General features: G+C 40.5%; 1 protein-coding gene across 14 annotated transcripts in view; it reads right to left on the reverse strand.

Annotated features, from left to right (window-relative positions):
• MICAL2 (microtubule associated monooxygenase, calponin and LIM domain containing 2) overlaps window positions 1–22579 on the reverse strand; it is a 145767-nt gene that overhangs the window by 50408 nt on the left and 72780 nt on the right. Inside the window, exons 18-28 of one of the 14 annotated variants that reach the window (XR_013988069.1) lie at window positions 21434–21643; window positions 19405–19506; window positions 18917–19048; window positions 14750–14857; window positions 14115–14201; window positions 12397–12583; window positions 11031–11119; window positions 10236–10335; window positions 5696–5748; window positions 4758–4822; window positions 3563–3802 (exon numbers count right to left, since the gene is read on the reverse strand). Coding sequence is in view for 11 of the 14 variants with exons in the window: in XM_081011804.1 (XP_080867930.1) it covers window positions 9949–10335; window positions 11031–11119; window positions 12397–12583; window positions 14115–14201; window positions 14750–14857; window positions 18917–19048; window positions 19405–19506; window positions 21434–21643 (1302 nt within the window). In the remaining 3 variants the exon portion in view is untranslated. Of the gene's footprint in view, window positions 1–3562; window positions 5749–7362; window positions 10336–11030; window positions 11120–12396; window positions 12584–14114; window positions 14202–14749; window positions 14858–18916; window positions 19049–19404; window positions 19507–21433; window positions 21644–22579 lie in introns of those variants that run through there. The other 13 variants (XR_013988070.1, XM_081011805.1, XM_081011796.1 and 10 more) reach the window with 13 other exon arrangements.

Genomic DNA, 22579 nt, shown 5'->3' on the forward strand with positions numbered 1-22579 from the left:
TAAGTGAAGAGGAATAGATTTGGAGCAGAACTTGAGCAGAAAATTAGTTGTGGGTGAATTAATTGAAGATTAACTGATCTGGGCGAGATATTAATATGTAATTTAATTTGATACCCATTCATGGATGAATCAAAGCATATTTATTAGAGGATTAATTTGGATGTGAAACGAACTGGCTCGCCTTCTGTTAAACAGGTGGAATTAAATGAGTGTTTTAGTGTTTTGAGGCTCCGATCCTCTGCCTCTGCCATACTCAGAAGGCAAGCTGGTGTAAGTAAGCTTCCTTCCAAGAAACTGAGACATTGCTGTTTTGTTGCAATAGCAAATCTGGGGCCAAATGGGTGGTCCACTATTGGGGCACCAGATTCAACTTCTGCCTTGCACTCTGCTTGTGGTCTTAGGCAGCAGCTGTCTAGTCCAGTACACTCAGTGTGTAGTTGTGATCAGCCAAATGCCTTAGAAATCTCAAAAGCAGTGGGACATGACAACAGGATCCCCATCTATGGTGAAGTATATTGCATTTCTGCTTAATTATAGTAATAACTTATAGTGATTATCTTAAAATTTGAATCCATGCATATACCTATATCAGCATATGCAAATTTTATACATAATTCATGTGGCTCTTTGACAGGAAGGAAATGGATCAGTAAAAAAAGAGAAAAAAGAGCACTGAAGTGGCCACCCAGACCTCAGAGGGCACCAAAGGTATCAACAGGAAGAGAACCAGAAATTTAGGGAGAACTGAAATAAAGGCCCTTAAAAGCTGCTCCATACGATTTGTGATTAAATTAAAAGAAACTCTGGGAAATCTTGCATTAAAAACACATGAAATATGAGAACCAAGCATAAAACGCTTGGGTACTCAAAGTTCTGTTTGGAAAGCAATTTAAGAGACAAGAGGGAGATGGCAAGTTTTTCAAGTAATACTGAGCAGATAGCCTGTGTGAAAGAATAAGATACGGTACTTAACTTCAATACCAAGGCACACATAGCTATAGTTTATTATTGTGTGCCGAGAAGTGGTGGTGTATTAATTCTCAGTACAACTTTATTGTTACTTGTGAACTCTTAAAGTCACCTTGGGGCTCCTTGGGATCAAAAGACAGGAAAAGGAATGTAATAATAAAGAAGACATTCAGGCATTTGAAGGCGGAACAGTAATAAGGTTGGTTCCTGCTGAAAGTGCTTGTGGTTATTTATAAAGGCAAAATGCATATACCTCCCAAATTCTCCAAGTTCGCTTCCAACTGTCCAAGAGCTTCTATGTTTATGTAAGCAAAGGTTTAGGGTGGAGTGTTTCACGGACAAGGGAAAGGGGGAGAAAATAGTTATGGAAAGAAATCCAATGTATACAAAAGTTATCTACAGTGTGGTCTAGTCAGGGCTTATGAATTATAACTTTGATAAAGTCATCCAGATGTTCAATTGCTTCTTGCTCTAGCACAGCTGATTTCAATAAGTGGTTTGGGAGTGAGTAGACTGTCAGTAGGGATTGATTGGGGAACTACACAAAAAGATAATAGGGTATGAATCATTTGCATATCAGGGATTGGAACCGACAAGGAGAGTCCTGAGGAAAGGGTGGGATTTATTACTGACACCTTTGCAGCAGTGGAGAACCTTGGGTTATCTAGATCAGGCATAGGCAAACTTGGCCCTTCAGATGTTTTGGGACTACAACTCCCATCATCCCTGACCACTGGTCCTGTTAGCTAGGGATGATGGGAGTTGTAGTCCCAAGACATCTGAAGGGCCGAGTTTGCCTATGCCTGATCTAGATGCTGCTAGAGTACAACTGTCTTTTCTTTTTTGAAGTGATCCATAAGCCATCCTGGGAGCTTGTTTGACTGAAGACCAGGATCCAACTTCCTTAGATAAGAAACAAAATAACAAAACTCCCTTTATTTCTGACCATTGACCATGTTGCCTGGGTTTAATGGGAACTGGAGTCCAGCAGCATCTGGAGTCATGGGTTGTCTGCCACTGCCTTATAGCAGAAATACTTGGCAAAACCCTGCTTTTAAAAGAGTAGACTAATCCAAAAGGGAGAACCCAAAAGGAATTTGCTCCCCTTCCTCCCGCTGAAATTAACCAACTGCTTGAGAGGGGAACAGCCTCAGAGAAAAGTGAAGCTCCTTCCAGCATGATTTTCCTGTCCCACCCAAGCATCGCTTTAGAGATTTATTCATTCATTTCATAAAATTTATACACCGCTTCTTTGTAAAAAGCAGTTTTTACAAAAGATAAAGCAGTAAAACCAAGAAAAGTTTACAACCCTACTCTAAAACATACAAAAGTTAAAATACTAAAGCGGTTTAGAATAAGCTCAACTTTCTAAATATCTGGGTAGGCTTGTCTAAACAGGAATATTTTAGCAGTAAAGTTAAGGTGTTGCCTGATCTCAAAAGGGCAGCTGAGGCTGCTCAGTTCCATTTGTGTCCGTCCCCCTCAATGGTACACAATGGTAACTGGTGTAGTTGTGGAGAAACTGGCCCACAGAAACCAGCATGGTGTGGTTTCTCTGAGCCTCTGAACTGGGACTCGAGTTAGGCCAAGAGGAAGCAAACTTGGAGCGAGATTTCCAGCACAATTCAGACCAATAAATAGTTCCTTTGCATCCACCATCTGCAGCCAAAGATATTCCCTCTGTAGCACCAAGGAAATTCACAACTTAGGAATTTTGACACCTTCATTGCTCTGTAAAGGTAGGCACATCTCCAGGGGATATTCCCAGCAGCACAGAGCAATGTCCAGGTGCTAGGCATTGGTCTGCTAGGATGGAGAAGGTTTTGTGGTCAGATGAAAGGGAGATGGGCCTTGTTTCTTCTTGGCAGAGTACAAACACTCCCTGGTGTTCAAGTGATCTACCAACGGTAGAGACTGGACTATGTCCACAGGGTACTCTTTTCAAGTGCTCCCTTCTGGAGCCCATATTTTATTCCACTACACATATTTTCTCCCACTGTCTGTAACCACAGTTTTGCATTACATCAGTACTCACCGTAACCACGGCTAAGACTAATCAAGTTATTTCTATCTTGGGTTCACAATGAGCACTGGAGGCTTGTTTCCAAACAGATTAAAATGGTGTCATTGGAAACATTATTTCACCCCGATTAAAGAGAGAGAAAGATGTGCTTCCACAAAACAAAATGAAAATGCAGCGATAAAGATGTTCTCAAGACCCAGAGGATGAACTGCAAAAGGCAAGTGAGCATGTTTCGTGCTTAATGAAGGTTTGCAGCTTTTAGGTGTGTGAGCCGCATTCTAAAATGTTACCATTCAGCAACATTTTAAATGCCTTTGAGATACAACATGGATGTTGAACTCCAACTCCCATCCATCACAACTGCTGGTCTTGCTGGTGGGGGCTGATGGGAGTTTTGAGTCCAAAAACATCTATAGGGTTCCAGGTGCCTCAAACCCCTGAACCATAAAGTAGGAAAATACAAAGTAGGGCATGATTTCCATCATATGAGAAGCCAAATAGCGGCAGAGTTTGAAACGGTGCCTCGTCAGAGCAGAGTTTGTTTTCAAAGGAAGAAATGAAACAATCATGTTTATAGAGAACTACATTTATTTGTTTACAGCCAGTCTAAAAAGTTAAACATTCACCGTGTGCAAAATACAAATTTCCATGTGATAGTTTTATTTATTTATTTTAGAAAAAAAGAAAAGAAAACACCCTAATAAAAATGTTCAGTTAAGTTTCAGAGGCAAAAAAATAAATAAATCAAAAGTCTGAAATGAGTAGAAGAGAGACAGAATCCTCATTGGCATTGTTTAAGAAATGAAGGCTCTGCAACAGAAAAAAGAATAAAGTATAGCAAGAAACAGAGATAGAGACTTTGCCATCAGAAATCCCATTGATGAAACATGCAGGGAGTTTATGTTAGTCACAGCAAACAAGAATCGTGCTGTTAAGAAATGTAGATACTCTTTCACAACCTTTCTTTTGGGTGGTGGTGAGAAACGAAATTTAGAAAACAAGATCCATCAGTTCTCTAAGTGATTTTTTTCCCCAGTGCTTTGGATAGTTTAAGAGCAAAATCTACTACTTAAGTACTAGATATATCATTTTTTTCTGAACAGGAGAAGCATCTCCTTTAGTCCTACTGTACAACTAGTTGCTTTACTGCAATAGTAACATGATTACGCAAGAGAAAGCTTTCCTATGGGGGGGGGGGAATGCCCTTTCTATGAACGACTCAAAAGAATTGTATGGTCCAGCATAGGAGAGAGGAAGAACGTAGTATTTTGAGAAAAATATTGGAGTATCAGCACATTATTGTCAGAAATGGCAAAACCTGCATTTTTTTCAATCTTTAAAAATGGCTACATGCTCAAGTGTCTAAATAGTCACCCTTTCTCACAGGGTGTTTGGGCTCTGAGAATGATGTAACAGGCATTGTCCCATAGGTGCTAATGACAACACAACACAAGTTGATCATGTATAGATCTGGAATTGGGTGGAGCTTCTCTGACAGAACTATCTCACCTCAAGACACTGATGGCTGGGCACTGCCTTTGCTATAAGCAAGTCGGTGAGGTCAGTGAAGAGTGAAAGTTTTCCTCCATCTCCTTTCTTGACACACGAGTTTTAGCAGCCATTATCTTGCTTGGCCAAATTCTTAGCATGTCTAAGACATGGCTTGTAGGTTCTTGCTATTTGCAAAGCTACACTTGGCTAATCATAGAAGTTTAACCAGGCAGCAAAGTCAGTGGCATGGGTGCACCCAAAGAAAAATACATACATGTGGTGGCCATTTCAGGCACGTCCAAATGATGCCCAATTGCCAAAACATGAGTCCTTTTGGACCTGGAAAAGGGAAGAACGGGGGCAGAAGGTGGGCATGGCAAAATGGGCCGGGGCGCATTTATATCTGCTCCGCTGACACGTGTGGGGGCCAGGAATGGACCCCCCACACTAAATGGTCACCGCCTGTATTAGCATGGAAGTGCTTTGAATGGTATATTTCAACAGATGCACCAGCATAACACATATAGTAACATTATCCTGATGATACAGCAACAGTCTTCTTACTTTTAAGATTTATTTATACCCTACCTTCTTCTATGATGGGACTCAAGGTGGCTTACAGATATTACAGGTAACCTTGCATTTGCAGTTTGATGTTAGAAACAATTAAGGATTCACATTTTAAGGTTTTGTTTCGAAACACTTAGGACTCTGAAATATCTTACTTGCTTATCAAATGAATACATTTAATACCTACGCACATCTAAATTACTTTTGGTTCTGAGCCTTTAAAAGTAGTCTGTACAGCTAGAATATAATTTACTATTCTCTTCTAGTATTTACTATAGTTAGAACTATAGTTTAGTGAGATCCAAGCAGACACAAACCCTTCCTTGCACAATCTTTTTCTACTGCAAATAGAAAATAGCTTTAATAAAACCTATTTATGAGTCCATTTATGAAACTTAAAAAAAAAAATCCACCCAACATACATGCAGATAGATGAGAGAAATTACGGGGAAAGGGATAAAAATAAACCGTATGGTTTTTTACCAAATTGTCAACTACAAGGCAGGTTAAATGATTATGCAGAAACTTCTCTTTTGGTTAGCACACAAACTACTTCAAATGGCCTTTGTAACATTGGCAGAAAATATTAGGGATTAGTCACAACACTCGAAAAATGATAGCAAAACAGTACAATCATCTTACAGCAGAAATGGTTCAGCCAATGAGAGGATGTAGCACTGGAATGTTGAAATTAACTAAAGACAAGGTAAGAGATTGGGAAAGAAGATAGTCAAAACTAGCTAACAATAAAGCCTTTGAAAGAAAAGATTGCTAGACACAATCAAACATTGCAAAGTAGAGAAAAGTATGCTGAAATGAAATTGCCTGCCTTCATTGATAAAAAGAAGAGTATTTAACAACCATTATCAGCTACATTTCAAGTATCAAATATATAGCAGTTACAGAAGACCCTCTGTTATTTCAAATCTCTTTTTGAAAATGAGTGTGACTCTGAACCATCACCTTGACATAAAGTAAACATGACTCAATTTATCTGAGCAAGACTTTGGACACACATTGACCACATATGGAGCCCCCTTTGTTTTCCAAACACATCTTCAAAGCTGCATTGCTTCTAGGTTAATATGCAGCTGATTCAGAAGCACCAAAGTGATCAAACACCACATGGGTTTGGGTGGACATGTGATCATCACGATGCCAAACACTGCACCAAGAAAACTGTGGCCTCCTGAAATGGTGAAGTGCATGACGCAGAAATTTTGATTATCCAAGTTTTTTATGACCAAAAGTGAATGGATAATGAGGCAGAATTGTCTACCACCAATGTGAGACCCCTTCCAAGTTCATTGATAGTTTTAAAATACTAGTGCAAGTTACTGTACGTATAACTAAGCAGTTATATGGTACACTCTTGTCAAAATCTGATTTGCTTGAGATGTTGCTAATCTTAGGTTTAATTCTCAACCCTTTCTGCTCTTTACAGCAACCCATTATGCTGAAAATCATGAAAATCATATATTATATTAATATATGCTGAAAATCATATATTACAGTTCCTACTACAACACTATTCTCAGGGTGTATGCTTTAAAAAACACAACACCATGAATTTTCATTAACTGCATAGAGTTGCATTTGGGTAGATTATGTGGTACCCTCCAGATAATAATAATAATTTTATTATTTCTACCCTGTGCACCTGACTGGCTTGCCCCAGCCAATCTGGGAGGCTTCAAACAAATATAAAAGCATAATAAAACATCAAACATTAAAAACTTCAGATGTCTTATAGCTATTTATCTCCTTGACATCTCATGGGAGGGCATTCCACAGGGTGAGCGCCACTACCGAGAAGGCTCTCTGCCTGGTTCCCTGTAACTTCCCTGTTCCTGTTGTGAACTACAACTCCCATACCTCCCCCCCCCCAGCCAGAATGGCCAATGGTTGGATATGGCAAATGTAATCCACAACATCTGGAGGGCACCATATACTGAAGACACACTTCTTTGCACTGGCCTTTGACACCAGAGATCTGTGTTTTCAGGACTCACCATGAACGTAGTATTTTAATGGGGGTTTTTATGTCTGAATTTTAACAGTCTTGTAACCCACTCTGGGACCTGTAGGTGAAGGGTGGGTAATAAATTTAAGAGTAAGAGTAAGAATCCTGCCTTACATGAACAGTTGTCAAGGGGTCTTAAAGGTTGATCTACACTTTAATCAACATTAAGGATATTAGTGACCTCACAACTGAACAGGCAGAGTTGTCTTTTTCAAAAAGTATTACGATTTGCAGATTGAAGCAATCCCACCCCCTTATTTTCTTTCAGCTCAGAGACTGCTCAGACACTTGAGATGTAATGAAACCAGGAAGTGCTAGGTACTTGGGCTTCCAATTACTTCTGCATCTTGATGTTGCTGTAAAGGTGATTGACAAATGTTTGGGTGCATAGGAAACAACTGAAAATCATGACGTTTTCTCTCCCTGAGTGTTTGTGGTGACACACAAAATGCCGAGTGCTGCACACAGCAGTGAATGAATTGGAATGGCTGGCCTCAAGCATGAAAACAGCATGTGCATGAGTTTTAAAGAGACTTTCTGTGGCTACTCTGTGTGCCAAATAGCTCACTTTTTAACTAAAAGGAGCAAGTGACAAAACTAAATACAACCATTTCCTTCCAAACCCAACAGGCCTACACAAATTCTTGCCCGTAAACAAATCCTTAATGGCAGTGCAGTAAGAATCAAAGGCTAAGTGCACAATCCTATAACCACTTACCTGGGAGAAAAGCCCCATTGAATTCAGCGAGGCTTACTTCAAAAGAGACATTTAAAGGACTGCACTATAAATAAGAATGACTGCAGCCCGAAACCTCTTTACTTCCCAATTCATTTTAAACTGAGCTTACGTACTTTCAAGTTAAGTGTGCTTTGTATTAAACCTTAAAAGTTTCACTCCACAAATGGGACCTTCTTCCATCATAGTCTGATTAGGATTGAGGTGTAAAATGGAATGGAAGATAAGGGGGGAGGAACCCATCAATACAATTCACCAAGTGGCTCTTTTAAGAAAGCATGAAATTTAAAGTGATGCATGGTTCTATGCAAGTATAAAATCAGGGTTTTTCATGAAGGCAAATGTATATATTTAATGGCAAGTAGGTATCCATCCATTTTTGTCATTCCCCAATGCGAATAAAACTCAGGCAATTGATAATCCACAGAAAGACAATCTATCTTTCTGTCAATGAAAACCAAAATGGTTGCTTTTTTTAAAAAAACTAGCAGCTGTTATCTGCAAGATGTCAAGCACCTACAAGGCCTTGCAATCATGCAGTGGAACTTTATTTCTTTTTTACAGCCATTTCCCACATTGCATCAAACTGCCTTAGAAAGTAATGAGCTCATCAAAATATTGTCAAGTGGTCAGCAAGAGTGTCAGAAACCTCACTGTATACACTTGCCATGCTAAACTCTACTTAGAAATAAATGTTGCAAAGTGTTTATAATATTAATTTCTTAGCACAACCTTGTCTTTGAAGCAGCAGAAGTGTAAGATCGCAATACAGCGGGTACACAGAGAAAGGTCAACCATAGGAAGTGGTTTATTGCCAAGTTAGATCATTGACCTATCTGGTTCAGTACTGCCTACATAATCTCTCTCTAGTGGTTCAGGAAGAATTCTCTCTTAGCCAGCTGTAGATGCCAGAGGATTGAACCAGGACATTCTGTATGCAAAACATGCATTCTACGACTGCGCTACAATGACCTCAGAGTGGCAAGTTGTAATAAACCCTGGCAAAAAGATATTGTTCTTGGATCGTAAGTACCAAGTAGTTATGTGCTTAAGTGTATACCACATATATCTTCTGTAAACCGTCATAATGGCAAAACAGATTCAAAATCTTGTTTTAGTCAAGTATGGCTTTAAAAGTATGTGACTATTTGAACTGAGGGGGATAACTCTGAGCGCATGTTGGCACCCAGTCCTCATTCAAATCCCCCAGAGTTGCATCCTAAGTTCTTTGGGTCTTGCTAACACTTGAAAACATTTTGTAAGTGTATCATGAAGTGGATACCAGAATCTCTCAAATGTGTATTAATTTCACATATTAATAATTCTAACATATCTAAAATTGTCAGGGGCATTGGGGGGGGGGGAAGGAAGGGGGCTTATAAACACAAAAGATATGCCTCATCAATATTAGCTATAAGTCATCTCTCATGGTATATACTATGACATATCTCACAATTTGGAGAAATAAATATAGGCAAGTGTTATACTTTTCTCTGAACTGATTGTAATTAACTAATGTCTAACATTTGCTCTTTGAATTTATTCATAAAAATAACAGGAAATGCCCAGTGTTTACAGAGTATACCAAAGAGAAGTCAATGAAAATATATGGGCTAGTAATACATATTTTTTTACTTAAAAAAAAATCTACACATGTGAACAAATTCGCAGCCCCATAGCAGAGTTAAAGCAAGAGGGGCAAGGGAGGAAATGAAGTATGTGCCATATTCAGTTTTCAAAAAGACAAACAGCTTTTGCTGTTGGCCTAGAAATGTCTGAAAGGACCGTCTTTCACAGTCTTTAAAATAAGGATAATAAAATGTAAACTCAGAGGAATATCTGGTCATAACTTGAAATAGAACCAGTTTTTTTTTAACCTATAAAAACATCCTTCATATATTTTCCATGGTTTGGAAATGTGTCTGGACACTGACCTTCGTGATCCAAAAGAAGTTTGAAATGATCTAAAGAATTGCACCATGGTTATCGAGTAGAGCTTTGGGCTCATTTAAAGCACATACTAAATTGAAATATCTTTGCTTGTGCGTACACATGTAATCAGAGAAGGCTGTTGGTTTTGGAAATCTGAAAGGCACGACCCAAAAAAAAAAAAAAAAAAAAAGATTCAGAAGAACTTTAAACCCTGAAGAATTTTTTCACCAGTTCAAGCATGTTCTCATAGGACAGCTCCGCTTCCCGGTAAATATGGCCAAGTAACTCCTGAAGCGCAAAAAAGAATGGCATATTGAAGCTTAGGAGTTCATACAAGTAGGTATAGTTGTATGCATTGTCCCTGAAATGAAGTCTGGCAGCGTGCAGGAAACCATGCATCCAGTTAGAGAGGCGTCTTGGAAGGTCAAGCAGATCCCTTGTCACCTTAAGAGGCCAGCTTAGCGTTTTCCTAAAGAATGAAGGCAGGATACCTGGGGACCGGTCTTCTGAGCTGCCTCCTGCAGAGAAAGCATTTTCTGGGCTGGTTTCTGAAGACATGGGCTCTTCTTGCCGCCACGGTTTTGCTTCCTCCTTTAAAGAGACACTCAGCTTAACATTGTGCCATCATCATCTCCCCAAATGTAACAGCTAGAGGAACAGCTAGAAAACAAATGGAAACCTAGCAGGTAGCTAACATTATATCATTGCTGCAAACTAAGGAGGACATTGTTCCCATAGTAGAAATGACTTTCAAATGGAAGTCAGAAACAGCAATTTCCACTTGGATTATATGGAAGACATGGTTTGGAATGGGGAAAAAAGTTGAGCAGACATCGTGCGCAGGTTGACACAAGTCTGCTGAAGCCAGTTTCCAAAATGGCCACTGGCCATCCTCCTGCAGCACCACCCACATGAACCATGGCATCTACAACCATAAAATGTGTGCCAAACTGTAAGTTTGGGCATGCTTCAATATACCATAACTATATAACAATTCCAGCAGTAGCCAGAATATCTAGAAGCAAATAAATTAAAATATGAAGCAACAAGCATTGGACTACCACAAATCATAAACCCACACCTCCAGGACAGTGTCCTCTACAAAGTGACTGTCTGGTACATAAAAGTATCAGATCACTTGGGTTCCACAAGACACTTGAACTGCATGACTTATGCTTATCACTTTCTTTGAGATGGAATTTATAATTCTTAGCATGCCTTGTCCACTCACTGCCAGGCTTTGGCAGATCAGTGGAACTACACAAACTCTGGACCATCACACATACCTTTTCATGATTCTTTACCATAACTCTTCTTTTTCTGTGCTTGTTATTTGTTTTACACTGTGCAAAATGAAGCTTGCAGTAAAATTTACCTGGAAAACACAAGGACAGGAGGAATGACATTGTTTGCTTTCTCTCTCTACTAATCACTTAATTCCATTTGGAAATGAACAGTGACAGAAGCCACAGGTGCTGTGCATACACTGTATCTTTCTCGATTTAGGCTTCAGGGAGAATGTCTTTATATCCTCTGAAGAAAAGTGTGCTTTCTATCTTGTACCTGCTTAATTTCTATTAACATTACCGTATTTTTCGCACCATTGGACGCATCGGACCATAGGACGCACCGGAGGACCATAGGAGGGGGAGAACAGGGAAAATTTTTTTTTTCTTGTTCTCCCCCTCTAAAACAAGGTGCGTTCAAGGTACATTCACCAGAGCTTGTGGGGCTGGCGGTGGGGGGAAGCGCTGCTTTCCCGCACCGCCAGCCTCAAAGATCCCTGAAGCCTTTGGAGCGCAGCGCCCCGCTGCCCTGCAGAGGTTTGCACGCAGCCATCCCCAAGCTAGAACAGCAAGACGGAGCCCTCCGTCTCGCTGTTCTGGCTTGGGAACAGCCTTGCTAGCCTCTGCAGGACAGCAGGGTGAAGGCACCCCGCTGCCCTGGAGAGGCTGTGCGCGCAGCCGTCCCCAAGCTAGAACAGCGAGACGGGGCGCTCTGCAGTGCTCCGTCTTCCTGTTCTGGCTTTGGGCTTAGCGGCACAGCCTGCATTCGCTCTATAGGACGCACACACATTTCTCCTTAATTTTTGGAGGGGAAAATGTGCGTCCTATAGAACGAAAAATACGGTATTTCTTTAACTCCCCTGTCAGTTTTATCTCACACAATAAACAGAGGATGACCAAGCAATCTTCTGCAACTTAACCTGTTTATCTGTAGAACAGGGCACATTCATGCTATATAAGGCATTCTGGCTGAATTTTTGCTTCAATCGAAATTTAAGCCTTAGTGCTTTCTTTATGCACCGCAGCAAAGTTTTCATAGTGAAGTGTTGTGGTTTATGTGATCGCTCCCCACCTATTTCTAGGGTGGCAGGGTGAGGGGTGGGGACAGAAATCATGTGAACCAGATCTCTGTCATACTGGCAGAGGTCAAGGATGTCATTTACACTAGACGTCATCTGTAAGAATAAGGCAGCAAAAAAAACCACAATTTGGAAAACATCGGATTTTTGACACCTCTCAATTCCAGGGGAGAACCGCCTTCACTATCTGGTTGATTCTAGCATTTGTGAGCAAGAAGAGGCTGAAATATGCCAGTTGCATATTACACAGCAGAAATCCTAACTATCGTATTCTACTTCCTAATTACCTTCTTCTGCATCAAAGGCATACGTTGCTAGGCGGAGAGTTGTAGCACATATGGCACATCTGAAGCATTCTCGGTGGAAAAAGCGGCCTTCTGCACTCAGGCGCTCCATGACATACACCCTCTTTTGACAGAAACAGCAAATGTCGCTCCCACCTACTGACTGCGGAAATACTTTCTTCAAAGAACCCTGCAAATAATATTAACAAGCATTTGTAGGATTTGTACGGTACAGCATACATGTAACAGCTTGATTAAATACCCTACTAGATTATAAAAGAGAGCAGAGGAGATGCACCTACAACAGCCCAAAGTCAGTTGGATAACAGGTCTTTTGTGGATATATATGGCTCATCAAGGCATGGTAAGTTTAGTTTTTATTACATCCTTATCGCAAAAACAAGAGGGGTAGAAAGCACCTAGCAGGTCTCAATGCACGGTTGGTTGGTCTTTGCTTCACTTAACTGCCAACAAGTTGTGCATGCCTCCCTCAACATGCAAGGAAAACTCCAAACGCCGTGTGGAACACCTAGAGGAAATAGTGCTAACATGGCAGACACATTCCAGGATCCATGGGGAATGCTTTTCGGGTGCTGCACTATATAGAGCATGGGAAAGCCAATCTAATGTATTCATTCCTAATCTTTGAAACTTCTTTGTAAGTATGGGCGTGACTCACAGGAATTTTCTAATGACTTCAACACAGAATGGGTGTAATCCAACAGCAAAACCTCCATTGATCTTAGCGGGGCTGGACTGCAGCCAATGTGAGGAGCTGATCTTATAGAAGGGATAGGGAACATGTACCCAGACACAGCTGGACTTCAGCACCCATCACCCCTGACTATTGGCCTTGCTGGCTGGGACTGAGTTCATCAACACTGGGAGGGTCACAAGTTCTCCATCCCTGTCTTACACTGGTCTTCACAATTTTATTATAACCCATGCTAAATGTGAATATTGTTATCCACACCCAACTACACACTTAGGTTCTCTGTAAATGTATGCATAACATTTGGTTCCACCCATTCATGTATATTTAAGTGAATAAACACATTCATGTTTTAGAATGCTCAATGGCTTCCGTCTCCTAATAAAACAGCACCTGTGATCTATTACAGGAACACTTAAGAAAACAGAAAGACGGGGGAAAGGGAGAAAAGAAAAGGCACACCAAAATATGGACAGATGGAAGTCACTGAATTTCCAAGTAGCTCTTTGTCCTATGATTAAGCAGTGAAAATAATGTTGAAAATTGCCTTTTTATAAATATTATGGTTTACTGCAGAAATTACTTGTTTTGGGACACTGTTTATCTCTATCTGAATTTTGTTTGATGTGTATGTTGAAGCAAGTTAAATACCAGCAACATACAAGAGAAATCTTAAAAATAAATAAACTCAGAATCCGTCTGATTGATAGCTTAAAAAGTCTTCAAAAACAAAAAGACTATGAACAGAACACATTTCGAGGCCAACACACACAGGAAATCCTACTTGTGCAGTTGACCTCTGTTTGTACAAATGGGGGGTTCCCCTTTCTCCCCTACCCTTGCACCCCTGTGCCTCCTAAAGCTGTTACAGAAGGTTGGGAACCATCCAGAACCGATGTGGGGAGAAGAGGAAGGAGGAACCGCAATACAACATGGGATCTCACCCCCCCCATAGCTTTTCTTGTTATTCTGAGGACACACCACGTGCACCAGTACTTTTCTGTGGTACCTGACAGGTTTGAGCAGTAGAAGACAAAGCTTGAGAGGTAGGAGAAGAAGGGAAAGAAGCAGCTGCACCTCCATCCAAAGATTCGCTCTGAATGTAACAAAATGTTCTAATAAGTTTGATGCAACAATTTAAGTAGGAAAAAAATGCATAAGCTTCAACAGCAGCATTTATGAATACTAGCTAGCATCTAGTGAGTGAGTCCCTGGATGTGTGCACATGGACTTATAACACAACCAGTGGGACTGGTTCTTTTTTGTTCTGAGCAGCAGTCTCCCTCCCCAGACATGGAAAACTGATGTTTAAACACACACCCATGCCCAGGCACCTTCGGGTCCCAGACTTTGCTTGAAAAGCCACTCCAGATTAATCATGGCCCCTTATAAACTGCATAGCTATTATTACACTTAACCAAAGCCTATGCTGTGCTTAAGCTACAAGCAATAAATGCATGAACGGGTGCATCTTCACGTAACACATCCGCAGTGTGACAAAGTGTGGGTGTACACACGAATCCCCCCCCCGCCCCGTGAAAAGGTATAAGGACATGCCCAGAAATGTGGCTCTTAAAATGCACTGCAGGTAAAGTAAGAAATAAACTTGGCACAAATTCAAGTATTTGTGGGTTTAAACCTTACCGGTTGCAAAGCGTTGGACAATGGACTGGGCCTGTGATCATTCATGTATAGATTGACAAGAACTTCCGCCACGGCCCCTATTCCACGTGACACTTTCCCTACAGTCATCTACCATTCAGCAAAGAAGCGGAGGAAAAAGGGGGAGAGAAAAGATGGGAGGGCACAGAAAGAACGTGAGAATACAGTTTAAGAAAAAGAAACAAACAAGACGACAGACAAGACACATAACAAAGCAGTGATAAGTGAGCTTGAAGTTTTGAAAGGTACACAGGCAGCTAGAAGAGCTGTGAGCAATTTCATGCACTATGAAGCACAATTCTCCCCACTTCTGCCACACCGCCTATGCTTTTCATTTAGCAGTGCAAAAATTCTGTTCTAAAATTGTTAGCATACGATAATGTCCTCAATTAGTACTCCACAAATACTTATGGAAATCGATCAAAGCTTGTAGAAACAGATCCAGGCTTGTATGAATGAGCAGGGATGGAGCAGGGAACAGCAAAATCTTGTTTGATTACTTTCTCCTCCACAGATGATCATTTTCCTTTGTAATAATTACGGCGCAAAACATACTATGTTGTTGATAGAAATAAATACTAACAAAAGAAGGTTTTTTTGAGAACAGACAATGGTATGCCAATTACTGTTGTGTTTGGATTTTTATTGTATCATCTGCACTCTTGTTAATTTCTCTTGTGAATAAGATATAAGTAATGTTTCTAATTGCACCTTACTTCTGAATGCCACATGCCCATGTACAAAATGGGATTTTCTCAGATTTCGGCAGCACCAAACCAATGTTGTAATTATGCTGGAGGTATCTGTAGACTACCTCAGACTTGCCTTATTCTTTCTATAAACAAAATGAAGCAAACTTTTCTTTCTTTCACAGTGACATCCTTGTCAGAACCAGGGCCATGATATGAAAATCATGGCCAGGACCTTGTTAGCTTGTTCAATAATCTGAACTCAAACTCCATAGATATAAAATTTTATTTAGGTGTAAGGCCAAGTACAGATGAATTCCTTCACAGTGATTTGCAGACCACAGCTTATGAATCCGATCCATAGCAAAAACATTTGAATGGATATTATTACTTTTGTGTAAGCTGCTGCAAGAGCCCATATTTGGACTGACTAAACCAGGATAGATGTGTATGAAGTAATATTACATACTTATGTGTTTCACACAAATGCATGCGTGTGCACGCATACACACATTTCTTGCCGCAGATAGCAAGACCAGTACTGCCATTGGTGCATGTAAATACCAGCCAATTTGCTTGATATTGTTGTTTTGACACAATTATTTTCTGCATGCCTTATTTTACCTTCTGCACATTAAACTAAGTCATAAAAACAATAATGTAGTCATAATGTCCATCTCAGATTGAAGTTAGTGTTCTCAAAAATGCCTTATAGATTTTTAAATTTGCTAGATGTTTCCATACTTTAAAAAAGAAGCTTGAATGAAATCTGCAAGGAAAGTCATATAAGGCAAGATCTTTCTGAATATGCTTAAGGAAGTATTTAAAAGACATGCACGATTAAACAAGGATGGGCAACACAAGTCGATTTCTACCCTTTGATGTCAATTAGCTGCCCCACCCATGAAATGTCATCAATCATGATGGCAGCTGGTAGAGCAACATGACCTCATTTGCTGCCTGTGAAAACTAAAACTTGGTTTTTAGTCTGTGTAGAAGCAGTCTTTACAAAGGCTAGATAAACCTGAACGGATAAGCCAAGAGAAAGAAATGGCAAGAAACAAATTGGTAAACTGGCTTTCCTCAAAAATAATATGCTGAGTTTCCTAGTTAACAAATACTCTGTATGTATGCATTATTATTATTTTTTAAAAGGAACATGGTGATTCCTGTGGTAGAAGCTGCCAGAGGGAAGAGGAGGCAGGGAAGCCAACTTTTAGGAGTCTCATTCCTCATGCTTCTCTTTTCTCTGGATTCAACCCAATACAAATTAGGTACAAGATACTGTGTTTCTGGTCTGTTTAAAACAGGCAAAGTTCCCGTGAGATTATGTCAAGTGTGAAGATTGGACTGGGCAAGATAAGATGGGGGGGAAAGGCAATGGGAAAAATGAAGCCAAGGAAGCTGGTTGTTATGTTTCCAGGAAACGAGCAAAATAGAAGTAGTAAGCAAACACGAGTAAAGGAAAGGCAACTGGTTATCATGTAAGGTTTTTCATCCGGCTCTCCAAAATTCTCACATCAGGTACCACCCAAAGGGAAACTTGACTGGCCAAAACAGGATGGAAATACTTTGCTTACTCATAAAACTGCTAAGAATTAATCTTGTGTAAAGGTAAAAGGTTTAGGGTTCGATTAAATGGGGTTTCGGGGCATCCCTGTGACTCTGCTAAAGAGGGCAAACAGGGTGGACAAGCACTGACTGGCATATTCTATTTGTTGAGAGAATAAGCCTTTGCATAAGAAAAAAGATGGCCAAGTACAGGTGATGTGTTGCCACAGACACAAAATAGCTAGAGCTCCTTCTGGAAGGGTGAATGTCTGGAGGAGATGCCATCAAGGTTGCCTGTGTTTAAGAGATAACAGACTGGATGTTACGGAACAGTTTCTGAAAGAGACAGAGGGAGACAGAAACCTGACTTGCTCTCTAGAAGAATCCAAAGCTGTGTGGAGCTGGCTCTGTTGGATGGGCAATTTTGTCAACTTTCCATCTTATGCTCAGCCAATACAAACATGTTAATAAAACATTATGTCACAGAAACACTGTCTCCAGTCACCTTCATTCCAAGGAAACTTAACCCAAGAAATATGCTGGGAAAACTGACACCTCTCACTGCTGAGAGATTGAAGTTGGGACACCGAGCAGGATTTATAATTATCAGTGGAAGGCCAGATCCTTATCTTTCCAGTAATAGCAACTACAAGCCATTTTAAAAAATGGATTAATAAAATCTAAGTCATCTTGGAGCAGAATTTGAGTTACTTTCAACTCTTGGTGCAAAGCTAATCAAGGTGACAGATGGATTACTTTAAAAGTGACCAATTTAGCCTTCTGTTCATTTGTGGATGCTTTGGGTTTTAGGACAACATGAACAGCATTTCAAACCTAAACTGCATGGGTTCTTTCTGCCTGCCTACTTCTGAATGCAAAACGAAAATGCTGCATTTGACAGAAGCAACAGACCAAAAATAAAAATAGGGCCCCTTCTCAAGAGTGGCAAGACTATACTAATGATTCAGTCTACAAGCCTAAGAAAATTTCAGCTTTGCTTCAGATAAAGCCTCAGAAAATTCCTAGTTTAAGTGAAAGATCTCATAAGCCAGAAGTCTTGGTTTAGCATTAATATGTAGTTTTTACAGGACTGTTCCAAAGGAACCAGCAAATACACAAAAGGATTTGGGTACTTTGCCACAATAAACAATTCAAACTAGGATTTAAAGGCAAGGCTCTGGAACATGTTGGAGAGAGCACCTCTGAGCATGCGCAAAGTTTAATTCCTTCAAACACCTTGGAGTAAGGAGCAGGCATTCCAAACTAGCTTAGTTCCCACAAACATTTGATAAACCAACTGCTACAGCACCTCACACTCTGCAAAGTACGAAGCAGCTCCTTTAATTTCTTACTTGGTTCTTAAGCCATTCTTGCCTGTTTCATGAAGCAGTATTGGAGGTTGGCTTGGAAAATTAAAATAAAACTGTGTGGGAGTCTTGGTAATAGCCAGAGCATGTGAACTCAGGAGGCAGGCCTTTGGAAGACATGCCATTAGCCCACCAATAGCAGATCCTGTTTGAATGTAGGGGCTGGGAACAAATACTACTTGTCAGCCCTATAGTTCAGGACCTAGTTCCACATTTTTAAAGTTTCCATTTTAATTTTTTTAAAATTTCTAAAAATTAAAAATCATACTGAACAAGAGAAGCAGCCTTAGTTCTGATATTTCAAAAGAAAGAGTGAAACTGGAATTGGCGTAATTCCCTGTGGGCCATGAATTACTGTCACTTATTTATTTTTGCTACCATGCAAATTAACAAGCTCAGACCTTATTCAAGTGAAATGCAGCATGAACACACAGAGACAGAATCGCAGCCTCTGAGCAAAGCTAGGTCTCATGAGTCAAAGCCAGCCTTGCGTAGTTTTTAGTGCCAACATGAATCGGACATGGAAACCTGTTAAGGAATACCTTTTTAGAATGAACAGCAGGGGAAGCGGAGTCAGTGGATGATGGAGAAGAAGCAGCTGAGTCATGAGATGAAAGGCAAGAGGGAGATGGGAGTTGAGAATGGGAGAGACCTTTAGTAGGAGGAAGTTTATTCTGTACAGAGCAGAAAGAGGAAAGTTATCCCAGATGGTTTTCATATTAATGAGTGCTAAAATTATGGCACTGCCACCACCATGCACTAAAATTACTGAAGAAAAAACTACAGTCTGACACTACAGTTAGATTTAAACAGAACTAACAATGTTAGAGTGTGGACTAATGTCTCATTTGCTCCTCAGTTTTCTATTTTTGTTTGGTGAAATAAAACAAAAGGGTTATTGGCCATGAACAAGCCTTTTTTTCCTTAAATAGGACAAAAACCAACGTTCTCTTTCTCTCTCTCACTCTCTCTTTCTCACACACACACGATCTATTTTTCTGCACCTGCAGCAGTAAACACAAGTATTCACCTTTGGGATGTCGACATAGCCAAACATTGAGGCAAGATGAGAGGCTTTTTCTTTAATGCTCTTTTTATGAAATTCTCTATTTGCTATGGACTGAGCTCTCTTCTGCAGCCATAAGGGAGAGAAAGGAAACAGAAGAAAGAATTTTGTTACATAGAAAAGGAAGAAATAGCGCTAATCAGAAAAATGGTTAGTGAGGAGGGGAAGTAGCTAATTTGTGAACAGGCAGGCAGGACAGAAAACAGAATGCTAGCAGTGAGAAGAAAAAAAGGGGACAGACTTCATTGTATGTGTGTGTATATAATTATTAAGATTATCATGATTTTAATAAATTTGTATACCACCCTTCATCTGACGAACACAGGGAAAATACAAGATGAAAACAAAAAATATATAAGAAAACAAAAACAAACAAACCAATAACCCACTTCCCACAAACACATTAAACATATCATAGAATGTTTATCAGCCAATGGCTTGGTTATACAGAAACATTTTTGCCTGGTGACTAAAGATATGGAATGAGGGTGCCAGGTGAGTCTCCCTGGGGAGAGCATTTCACAAACGGGAAGCCACCTCAGAAAAGGCCCACTACATCACTACTGGGGAAACCATAGCTTTTACTATACGGACCTTTGTTGGCAAGGTGATGCTCATGTTGCCAGCCTCCAGACTTTTTGTGGAGAAGGCAGATGAAGAAGGGCCTCAGCTGATGATTGCAAGGTCTGAGTCAGTTCATATGAGAAGAGGTGGTCCTTAAGGCATTGTTGTCCTGAGAGATTTAAAGCTTTCTAGGTCAAAACCTGAATTGGGCCTGGAAGCTAACTGGCAGCCAGTGCAGTTGGGCCAGGGTTGGTAGAATATTCTCAAACCGTCTTGCCCCAGTGAGCAACCAGGTCGCTGAATTCTGCACCAGCTGACGTTTCTGAACCATCTTCAAAGCAGTGTTTCCCAGCTTATTTCCTTGTCCTAAGCTCTGGGATATACCAGGGAGGTAAGCGGGTTTCATGAAGTCGGAGAGGGCACTCAGGGGCAATCATGTCAACAGCCCGAGCAATTTAGATGTTCCAGAGGTCAGCCAGGGCTTTGAGAGGAATGCCAGTCATATCAGCCAGAAAATCCATCAGCCTCCCAGGGTGGACCATCCTAATAGGTCCCCCCACCTCTATAGGCAAAGGTGCTGAAAGCCTAAATCGCAACAGGAAGTGATCTGACCTTGAGAAGGGACTAATGTCAATATCCCCCACTTTCAGATCACCTTCTTCCTACTCAGTTGAAAAAACAAGGTATAGAGTGTAGCCTGTCACATGCATTGGGCTGGGGACATGTTGCACATTCCGTCAGGTTGAGAACCAGGTCAGCTACCAGCTTTGCTCCCCCTCCACCCCAGTTGCTTGGGCAGGCTGCCCACACGTCTGTAATCTGTAAAGTGGCACAATCACACTTATTCATTTATATGCCCATTTTCCCCACCCAGCCCCTTTATTTTAAGACCGGGAAAACTTTTTGTTTGTTTGTTTGTTTTGTTGCAAAACTGTTCTGGGGATTATAGGGAGTTGTCTTGGTGATATTATGTGTCTACTCCCACTTTTTGTTGTAAGATGCCTTGAGTGCCATCTGACGAAAATGTAGAATATAAAAATAATTCAATACATAAAATGAGCAAATAAATATACTTGCAGCACTTACAAAATTGTCAGTGACCTTATCAACAGTTTTGGCTGGACACTTGCAAAACTCCCCTTACCCCAGAGCTCAACTCTAGAATGAGAAGGGCATGTTTGTACTGAACACTGTAAGGAGGCTTTCAATCAGGCCTCAGTACTCGGCAAATATTGCCCGGCAAATAAATGTGGTAAGTAGGTGGCATGCTTGAAAGATTTATATGGTAGGAACCAAAACAATATTGCCCACATTTTCACTGCTCAGAATTGTCCTGGAGATGATCAGGGGTTCTGCTAAAAGAGAAGGAAGGAAATAGGGAAGGGAGAGATGGTGGGAAAGGGGAAAGAGAGGAAGAACGTGCCATCACCTGTTTATATTTTTCCTCCACATGCTGAAGGCGTTGAAGCACACCAGACAGGGCAAATGCAGCAGGACAGGAAGACGCAAGGGATTCAGAAAGCCTGGACTCCAGCTCTGCCCGTTCTATGTGTCTCAAATGCCTAGCCATTGGATGAGGACCAGGCAAAGACTGTGCGGGCTCCCTGGCCGTGTGTTCAGACCTAGCTACCGCCTGAAACTGGGAAATACTTGAAATGAAAAAAGGGATCTTTCTTCCATCATAGCACATTCTGCAATTAAAACTGCCTAAGTAATGCATGTGCCAAAGTCAGAGTGCAGCAATACAAACAGGCATCTCATGCATAGGAATATTCCTTTTATGAAGCAGTGGTGCATAAAACTCAAGCAGTTATCAGTGGACTGTAGCTTATAAAGTGGACAGAGTAGACTCAAGTCTTAACAGCTTGGAAGTTCAGTGGCCCTTTGAGTTCCACACATTATTATTATTTTTATTACAGATAATAAGCCAGGAGTCCCTAAGTCCCTGATTAAAACCTCATTTCAGCCATTAACTTAATGGGTGGCCCTAAGCAGGCCCCCCTCTCTCAGCCACATCAGGGAAATAATACTGGCACTCACATAGAGTTGTTGCAAGGATCATTGAAAAAATGTTTATGGAAATGCTTTAAGCATCCCCAGTACTCCATAAATACCAAGTATTATTGGACGCCTCAGTGAAATCTCATGACAATCTGAATATTATATTTTGATTTTTATCTTGTTATGAGGCTGTGTCAGAAAACTGCACTGAGTTCACTAGGTGAACAAGGCACAATATCTCAATATATTATTTCAGAAAAGACAAACCACTGTATAATCAACTAATTTATACTAATTTATACTGCAACTAACAGGCAACAAACTACCAATTATTTAAATGCAGAAGTCCATCTCCAGCTGGAGAGTTACAAGAAAAAGTACTCTTATATGCCACAGGGTATTCTTTATTTGGGGAGGGGAATGTGAATGGGGACTACGGGTTGTCTTCCAGTTCTAAGACTTGCAAAAATTTCTAGTACAGAGAATAAAATGATAGTTGCTAACAGGTCTTCCTATACTAGTATTGCCATAGAGTCTCCTCTGTTCAGTGAATATGCCAGGTAAGAGATAAGAA

This window comes from Podarcis pityusensis (assembly GCF_964106645.2).
Source record: "Podarcis pityusensis genome assembly, chromosome: 1".
Taxonomy (NCBI): Eukaryota; Metazoa; Chordata; class Lepidosauria; order Squamata; family Lacertidae; genus Podarcis; species Podarcis pityusensis.